The 8,871-nt window shown below is 48.1% G+C and overlaps 1 protein-coding gene across 1 annotated transcript; it reads left to right on the forward strand.

Moving 5' to 3' along the window:
• Positions 1–3,013: 3,013 nt before the first annotated feature.
• mex3a (mex-3 RNA binding family member A) lies at positions 3,014–7,881 on the forward strand. The gene is made up of 2 exons (XM_070835900.1): positions 3,014–3,439; positions 6,721–7,881. Exons 1-2 carry the CDS (start codon positions 3,019–3,021, stop codon positions 7,872–7,874), a joined length of 1,575 nt encoding a protein of 524 aa, XP_070692001.1. The 5' UTR covers positions 3,014–3,018; the 3' UTR covers positions 7,875–7,881.
• The last annotated feature ends 990 nt before the right edge of the window (positions 7,882–8,871 follow it).

Genomic DNA, 8,871 nt, shown 5'->3' on the forward strand with positions numbered 1-8,871 from the left:
ATTTGCTTGGACTCTGGGACAAAGAGATTGGTGTGTGTCTCTGCGGCACAGTAAGCCACAGCATCTCACCAAAGCTGCCAGTCAGCCTTTCATCAGGGGAAAAAAAAAAAGAGAAACAGCACCACTGTGACGACCAGATGGTCAAGATCATTGAGGTTTTTTATGTGCAAGTAACATGACCTCAGCACACTGGGTTTCACAAGTGTCCTGTAGCTAACACACACACACACACACACACATTCACACAAGTGTACAAATTACAATTGTAACCCACAGCTCCAGGCAGAGATCTGAATGAAAACCAGACCTGCTGCAGCCCATTCAGAACCAGAGACGGTTTAGTTCACGGTCACAGAGGTTATGTAGTACGACGGCATCAGCAATCAGGACTGCAACAGGCCACACCAAACTCACACATCCAGACAGAGAGGGGTGTGTCGAACGAGGGGGGGGAACACTATCCCAGATCCATGCTTTTTATTGATTGGGTCTCTGGACTCCCAGCGGACCCCTTTTAATGGAGCCAGACGACCTCTTGGACACACTGGCATGCTCGGTGAGGGGCAGGCCCTTGTGTGGCGCTCATCCCCATCCTGACCGTCCTCTCACGCAATCCTCTGGCCTGTCCAGTGGGTGGGGTGGGGTGGGGATTGGGGGCAGACCCCCTGGGCCCACCCTCTGGTCCTTCGTGCATCACGCCATCCTGTTCTCTTTCCCGCTGCTGTTTTTTTTTTATCCACTTTATTGGGTGGCGCGGTGGGATGTTTTAATCCTGGACTCATACCAGGAGTCTCCCTGTGAGTTCTCATCTGCAGCACACCCTTAGGGAACGAACCCCTTCCTGATTGGCACCCAGAGAGCCCCGTCTCGCCTGTGATTATGCATGTAAATACACCTGCGCTATCTTTCCGGTGCCATTTCATCACAACATTTAAATTGTTTCTATTTTCAATCCTGGTGTTTCAAAATTTGTGATTATGTTGTTGCTCCATTCTATGTGTTATTAAAAGGCAGAAGGCGTTCTCACTAGAAATGCTAAAATATTCATGCTCAAGAGTCACATGCCACGCTCAGTCTGTCATATAAGCCCAAATGGAAGTCTGCGTGTGTTTTTGTTATTACAGTTATGCAGTTAGTGTGGGAAAAGAGCACATATGCTGGAGAATAATAAATTGGATTTAATGGTTGGTGATAAAATCCACATGTAATCTAAAGAGTGAATACAACACCTCCCTTGGGAACACAAGCACACACACACACACACACACAGCAAGAGATACAACAGATACAGTTTCATCTAAGAGCAATTTATATATTAGTTGAGATGAAGTTCGGTTGATCCCTGCACGCACGTATGTTAAGATGTCTTCATTTCCTGGTGGGTGGAGAAATAATGTGCACGGCGGAGTGTCGTGGAGCATCTAGCGTTCCCTCAGAGTAAACATCCCCAGAGTTTGCCTTGTCATTCAGGTACGCCTTACGCAACACATACTCACTGTACAGCCCACCCTGCATATGCACAGATGGTAACGACAGGCTAAGCTCGAGTTAGACTGACACTTTGAGGAAGCTGAAAACATGGACAACAGTTGGTGCTCAGCTCTGGATGGCAATCTATACACCAGCTCCAGTGCTCCCTCAGAGCTGTGTTCATGGTGGTGACCCAAGTGTAATAATAACTTACAACTCAGTGATTAAAGTAATTATATCGTGAGAGAAATTTCTCCACTTTATTTTATTTTTTTTTTCTAATCTTACTCATTTATTTTATGTAGATAAATGTAAATATCCAGGTTTCAGTATCAATTCATGTGAGTTGCAGGTACTTTGCTACCTGTTTGAAACCTCTAGAATCTCCAAAAAGGGGAGAAGTCTGACGTAATGCATTATTATTATTATTATTATTATTATTATTATCATATAGTCTTTGTGTTGTACTACAGCCATGCCGTCAGGCGTGGCTTCTGTCGAGGACATCTTGGGGAGTGTGTGCGCGAAACGAACGGCGCGGTTCTTTGTTCACCGGGGCTGCTGCAAAACCCTTGTTTTTTTTTTTTTTTTTTTTTTTTTAAGGGAAATATGCGAGGGCTTTTCTGATGTTCCCCCGCTGCATAGGCTCTGCAACGCCTGTCTGACAACTCCCTTTCTCTTCTCCTCCTCGTATACAGCCCCCACCGCCCCCTCCAGACACCCTCTTTCCCTCCTATACATAACATCCTCATGCGCAACGGCGCCAGAGACAACAACGCGGTGACCTGCCGCAAAGCACGGCTACATAGAGGTGGGCGGACCCCCTCCCACCTCCCCCCCCCAAAAATGTCACTGACTCCTTTACTTCCAAAAATTTCATGTCAGATGGTCCACGATCCCCCCCCCCGCACCCCACCCCCCCTCTCTCTCCTCATTACACGCGGGAGCCGCTAGTTTTTCATCTCTGAATGATAAAGCTGACATCATCTTTTCAGCAGCACCAGACGACCATGTGCGCACTGTACTTGCACCTTTTGATACGCAACTGTTTACATCCCGGATGGCTGTTCTTACATAAGTCACCGAAATGCGGTTATGGGGCGACACTGCAGCTCTGGACGAGTCTGAGCTCAGACCAGAGCGGCGCGGGAGGCACACGATGAGCTTTTCTTCTTCCTTTCTATAGGTGACGGGCGCAGGCTCGGCTGGAGGTGCCACAGGCTCGGGAACCTGAGACGGAATGGTACAACGGGAGGGCGGCTCGTTTTGTCTCGGCGAGGAGGGGAGCAGTGTAAACCAGACTGGGTGGAGCAACACATCGCCCGCCCCATCTATCGTGCAGACGGCCTTGTGTCCCGTTTGCCTGGAGCTCGGAGAGAGACTACTGTACTGACAGTCTGGCGGATAGAGAGAGAGGGGGCCGGTCTATGGGAGGGACTAGCGCAAAGGGGGGAATTGGAAGGAGGAGGGGGCGAGGAGGAGGCGGCACGGGTGCTGTTTCTCCAGTCTCTTTCCCCTGTCTTTGTCTCACACACTCTTTTGTTAGCCATGCCTAGCCTGCTGGTTCTAGCAGGGATCATGGAGAAAAATGGGGGCTACGGCGGGGATCTGGCCGGCTCCGGCTTCGGAAGCGAAGGTCTCCTTGTGCCGCCCGATGAGGAGGAAGACGACTCCCGTGCCCTCAGGGTCGCGCTGGGCCAGTTGTCTCTGCTGGGGCTCGGGGAAGGCGAGGACGGCGGCGGAGCCCCAACAACAGGAGTGCAGGACCGGAGTAACAATAACAACAACCACCACAACCACACGAACAGCGTCGGGGGTGGCGGGGACACGGCGATTCTGCAAGGGAAAAGCAAGTTGTGCGCCCTGTACGAGAGCTCCTCAAGTGAGACGAAAGGACGAGGCTGCAACATAACAGAATGCGTCCCAGTGCCCAGCTCTGAACATGTGGCCGAAATAGTGGGGAGACAAGGTAAACCGCTGGCTTGCAAATTATTCCCCTTCAAACTTGTGCTTTTATCCCTCTAACAGTGGCGCATTTTGCCCGCCGTGCTTCCCCGTGTGCTTTGCTTTTTGTTCTCTAACTGTTACCTGGTGTTATTTGACAAAGAAAAGGGAGTGGTGTGTGTGCTCGCGTGTTTTTTGTACTCCCCCGAGACATCAGCCTCCCACTTTTTCTGCTACAATGTTGCAAGTTCCCGTGCACTCCTCCTGACACCAGCACGGTACAAACAAGTCGGTCGCCGCTTTGTGTTTATTTGGGCTTTTTTTTTTTTTTGAGTGAATTTGCACTGAGGCGCGAGAGAGCCCCCCTGTTCCCTACTGGGCGAATTATTCTACATCCACGCCATCAATGTCAGCGCACAGACACACACTGGAGCACGGAGAGCACTTGCTTCCTTTGTCGTCTGAGACGCGCCAGACTGTTCAAAAAAGGCAACGTGCAGCTGGCGAACACAGGAATGTCTTTCACTACCAATTGATTGCAAGGGAAATATCCAAATTTACACATTTGGTCCCGGTGGCGGAAGATGTTTAGCCTCTTCCCAAATTTATTCAGCTCGTTGTTTATGTTGCGCACTGCCCCACTGACACAATTGGACAATAGAGCGAGCGTGGTCCACTTGTGTGTGTGTGTGTGTGTGTTTTTCTCCCCCAAACGAGGGAGTTGGAAAGTTCATTTCCAGGCACGTTACAGATTCTGCCCGTTTTTCTTCCAGTTTTTGCTTTTTTTTTTATTGAACAAAGAGCTGAAGTTGAATGACAGCAGCTGTCAAACAAAGGTGTGAAAGTCGGGGGATGAGGGGAGGGGCGCATTAAGACAGTGTTGCTGCTTGGCACACGGGATGGCCTTAAAGGGTGACTCAGCGAGAAGTTGCACCAGGAGGTGGGAATCCTTTTTAAATACAGAATATTCAGTTGTTTTGTGCTCATTTGAGGTAAAGCTGTTGTCAGGTGTTTTTTTTTTTTTTCCACCCTGTCCAAGTCCCATATTTATGCACAATGGAGCTGCGGACGAGCTTGAACCTAAGTTGGTTTTGAAGCAACTCAGAAGTAGATTTTCTTCTGGTTTTTGTTTTTTTTTCTTCTGCTTGGTGGCTGTGTTTATATGGCTGCGCCCATTGTTAACTGTTTGTGATGGACCCATGGGCGAGGGGGACAGGAAAACACAAGGATGGGGACAGAGGGGCAGTATAGCATCTAAAAGCTGAATGGGAGTCACGCCTTGGAGCTCAGCACAAGGGGCTCCTCATGAGCCCCACTTCACTGCACACTCTCAATGCCACATGGTTGTCTGTCAGGAGAGGGAGAAGTGGGCGGTCGGACTGAGAGAAGTACAAAGACTGCAGGATGGGTAAGGTGCCATTAGCGGATCCTGATTTATCCTCCAATGAAAATAAACAAGTCTTGAATAGTGTCAAACGGGGTTCAGATGGCCTGTTTTTACCAGTGCTCCCCCTTTTCCTGCTCCACCGCTGTGGTAATGTGGATTTAGCTTGTGCTGCTAAGTGCCCCTTGTCTCCCATTGCGGCTCCTGTTCTTTTACTCTGAAGTGTAAGTTTTGAATTTTAATGGGGTAACCGAAGACAGCCGGAGGGTGGATCCAGTGAGCACAAGTGCGGCGAGAGGGCCCTTTTGCCACGACCAAGAAGAAGTGCTGATTTGGGGGGATTTGAGTCGAGCTGCTTCTGATTCAGGCCCTTCGTTAGTTGGCACTACGAACACACCCCCTTCCTCTCAGCACCGTGCAACCACAGCCCGCCTGGTGAATCTGGCACACGGAGCATCCTGTCATGAAGACGGGGTTGGACATGATTGTTTTCTGCTGTCAGAGTCGCAGGCATTGATTTGGAGGATGCTCTTGTACCTTCCTCTGGAGCCCTTCAGATTAAAGGTGGCTTTGTTTTGAATAGCAGCCACCTCTTACGCCACTGTTTCACAGCTGAAAATAAATGTGTCTCCAGTGACCTTAATATCTGGTGGCGACTAATTAAACTTTGCCTGTTTTACAGAATTCTTTAATTGAAACATTAATTGACTATAATTAAAAGGTGAACTGTAGTTGGAGAAAAAGGAATCGGGCAATTTGTCTTTGATGTCCAGTGACATGTCTACAGGTCTGTGAGCTGAAAGGGCGTTTTCAGATTTTGGGAATGAGCAATACTAAACCCTAAGACTATCCCCATCTTTTAGTCTGTACCGCTGGTCCCTGAGAAGTAAGTGTTTCTGAGCAAAGTGCCTATTTGGTAGCATTAGAGCAACGTTCCCCTTCAGCTTGAGGCGTCTTTAAAGCTTCTGATACCTGCTGCTGTGATTTTCAGATAGGCAATGCAATGATGTGCTGTGTGATCTGAAGCACCTGGCAAGATGAGCTCAGCTCTGTTCACCAGCTTGATAGAAGCCTGATGACTCTTGCTCATCCAAAGAGAAGCACCGGCCTCTTTAAGGCACGGCCGAGAGGAGAAAGGCACGTCTAAATCGTCAATACACATGGAAATCTTAATGGGGGAGCTGCCTGAATTTCTGAATGAAAACTGACCCACGTAATGTGTGCTGCATCCTTCACGGGGTGTAATATTAACAGAATTGTCTTTTCCTACCATGTTCCCCTTGACCTCGCATGGACCTGGCAAATGCTCGCAAAATAACTGCTGATTTCCTGTACGTCCTGCTCCTGTCCCATCGGGCAATTTGTCATGAAATAGCATTAACCTGCACTCTCTCACTTAAGACTAAAAGCAGCGAATAGAGTAAAACATTGCACGCTGATCAGAAACAGGGCAGATGAAGAGCAACATAAACAAAGCGTGTGTGGGTTGACTGACTCGTAGGTTCAAGGAAAAGCCAGAAAGGGATTGCTCACCAGCGTAGTGCAAATGTAGTTCTTACACCTCTCCCAAACAGCCATGTCTACACCGGCCAATACCTCTGCACCACCCAGGTGTGTCTGGTTTAGAGCTAATAAATGAGAATATTGAATGAGTAAGCTGATGCGTAGATGCTGGAATTGGACATCTGTTTGGTTGGAAATCATAGTAACTACTCTGTGCATCATTTGCCAGTAAAACATGCTACACATGGAGTTAAACAGGTCAAAACCGGTGAACAAAGGAGACTTGAGGATTTCTGTCAGCTCACGTTGATGAGTCTGTTCTCACTTGTAACCACTGCACTTGATTCGTGAGTCCCAAAATTGAACCGATGTACGATATTTATTTATTTTGAAATGTATGTTGGTGTCTCTCCCTGCAGGTTGCAAGATCAAAGCCCTGCGGGCTAAGACCAACACCTACATCAAAACCCCAGTTAGAGGAGAGGAGCCAGTGTTCTTAATCACTGGCCGGAAGGAGGATGTTGCTCTGGCCCGCCGTGAAATCATCTCTGCTGCAGAGCACTTCTCCATGCTGCGGGCATCCCGCAATAAGCTGGGAGTGTCCTTTAGCGGCTCCCCGCCCACACCTTTGCCAGGTCAGACCACCATTCAGGTGAGAGTGCCATACCGTGTTGTGGGGCTGGTAGTGGGGCCTAAAGGCTCCACCATCAAACGCATCCAGCAGCAAACCTGTACTTACATCGTCACTCCCAGTCGAGACCGCGACCCCGTCTTTGAAATCACGGGGTCACCGAGCAACGCCGAGCGGGCCCGAGAGGAGATTGAAGCACACATCGCCTTCCGAACAGGAGGCCTGCATGACCACAATAATGAGAATGATTGTCTGGGGCCGAATGGTGGAAGCAGCCCAGCGGGCAGCAGCGGTGGTCTGGAGAGCCGACTACAGCAGGTGTGGGGGCTGCAGGGGGGCCAGCGCAAGCCTCTCACCAGCAGCTACCGCCAGAACTTCTCAGATGCCATGGTTGGAGGGGGAGGGGGAGGAGGAGGTGAGGGAGGGGGAATCTACAACAAGGGTAACTTCTCCAGTTCTGGAGAGAAGCCTTGCTCTTATTTTGGATCAGAGGGTACCCAGAGCTGGGGCGATCCTGACTACCCCAAACAGGTGGCCTTCTATGCCCAGCAGCGTTCCAAGAGCTTTGGAGGCCTCCCACTCCCCCTGACCAGACTCTCCCCTGGCTTACCCGAGCCCTGCGGAGGTGGAAGCACTAACAACTCTTCAGTCACCAGCATTGTGCCCGTAGCCGGCTCACCTCATGCCCAGGCCCGCCGCGCCCACAGCGAGCCCACTTCAGCCGTCGATGGGTTCCCAGGCCGTCTGCCCGTGCCGGACTCGCCACCGGCCACTGTGCGGGACTGCATGACCTGCTTTGAAAGCAAAGTGACGGCTGCCTTGGTGCCCTGTGGCCATAACCTCTTCTGCATGGAGTGTGCCATCCGAATCTGTGAGCTCAACCACCCGGAGTGCCCAGTGTGCCACACCCAGGTCACACAGGCCATCCGAATATTCTCTTAAGGAACCACATCAGTTTTTATCATTAGTTTTGTCAGTGTTTGTTCAATAATTATTTACTGTTATTATGATTATTATTATAATACACATTTTTGTTTTTCAGAAAATTTAAAAACAATCAAGCAGATATTTTAGAAGGCACTGCTTGCTTTACTAAAAAGTATAAGAAATATTTTTAAGTTTTTCTTTTATATATATATATGCATATATATTTTATAAAAGTTTTGTTTATAAGAGAAGTATAGTACCTTGCATTTTCAGTTTTTTGACTGCTGCTGTTTTTCATTCATGAATCACAGTGTAGGCAGAGGTAGACAGTAATGTGAACATTTTATTATTCAAATTTTTATTTTACCATGAAGTGGGTTTATATAGAAGGAAGATGATTGTTGAGGTACCCAACCTGCACCTGACTGACATAGAAAGTCAATGTTGTTATTAGAAGGAAAAAAAAACATAGAATTTTCATTGCACCTTACAATCATCTTGGTCTAAAATAGGATTTTCAATCATACCTTGAAATTTCAGGAGCTGATGTGAAGGTGAATTCAGCCTTTTCAGTTTTACTGTGATTGTGGTTTGATATAATTGGTCCAAAATCAATATTTATTTTAGCAAGATTAAAATGTGAATAGATTGGTTCTGGCCTTGTAATCTTTACAAGAAAACAAAAGAGACCCCCTCATTTCATTCTTATAACCATAAAGTCTTGTTAACCACGTGAATCCTGACAAGGGATAGGACATTACATCAATTATCGGTGGTGATTGGCTGTACTTTATTGGCGTCATTATTCACGGAGATAGATGAAAGTTGGATAAACTCTCAGTCAAATTTTCTTTCCAGTAGCCACTGATCGCTGCAGTTTGTTGAAAAGATTCAGTAATGCTTGCTCCTCGTGGCACTTGAAAAGCATGTGGTTCCTCGGTTGGCTTAAAGCACTGATTTAATTTGTGAGGCCGAAAGCCTTGGAATTCTTCCAGTTGGCTAGTTCTCGATA

This window comes from Pempheris klunzingeri, chromosome 8 (genome assembly GCF_042242105.1).
Source record: "Pempheris klunzingeri isolate RE-2024b chromosome 8, fPemKlu1.hap1, whole genome shotgun sequence".
NCBI lineage: Eukaryota > Metazoa > Chordata > Actinopteri > Acropomatiformes > Pempheridae > Pempheris > Pempheris klunzingeri.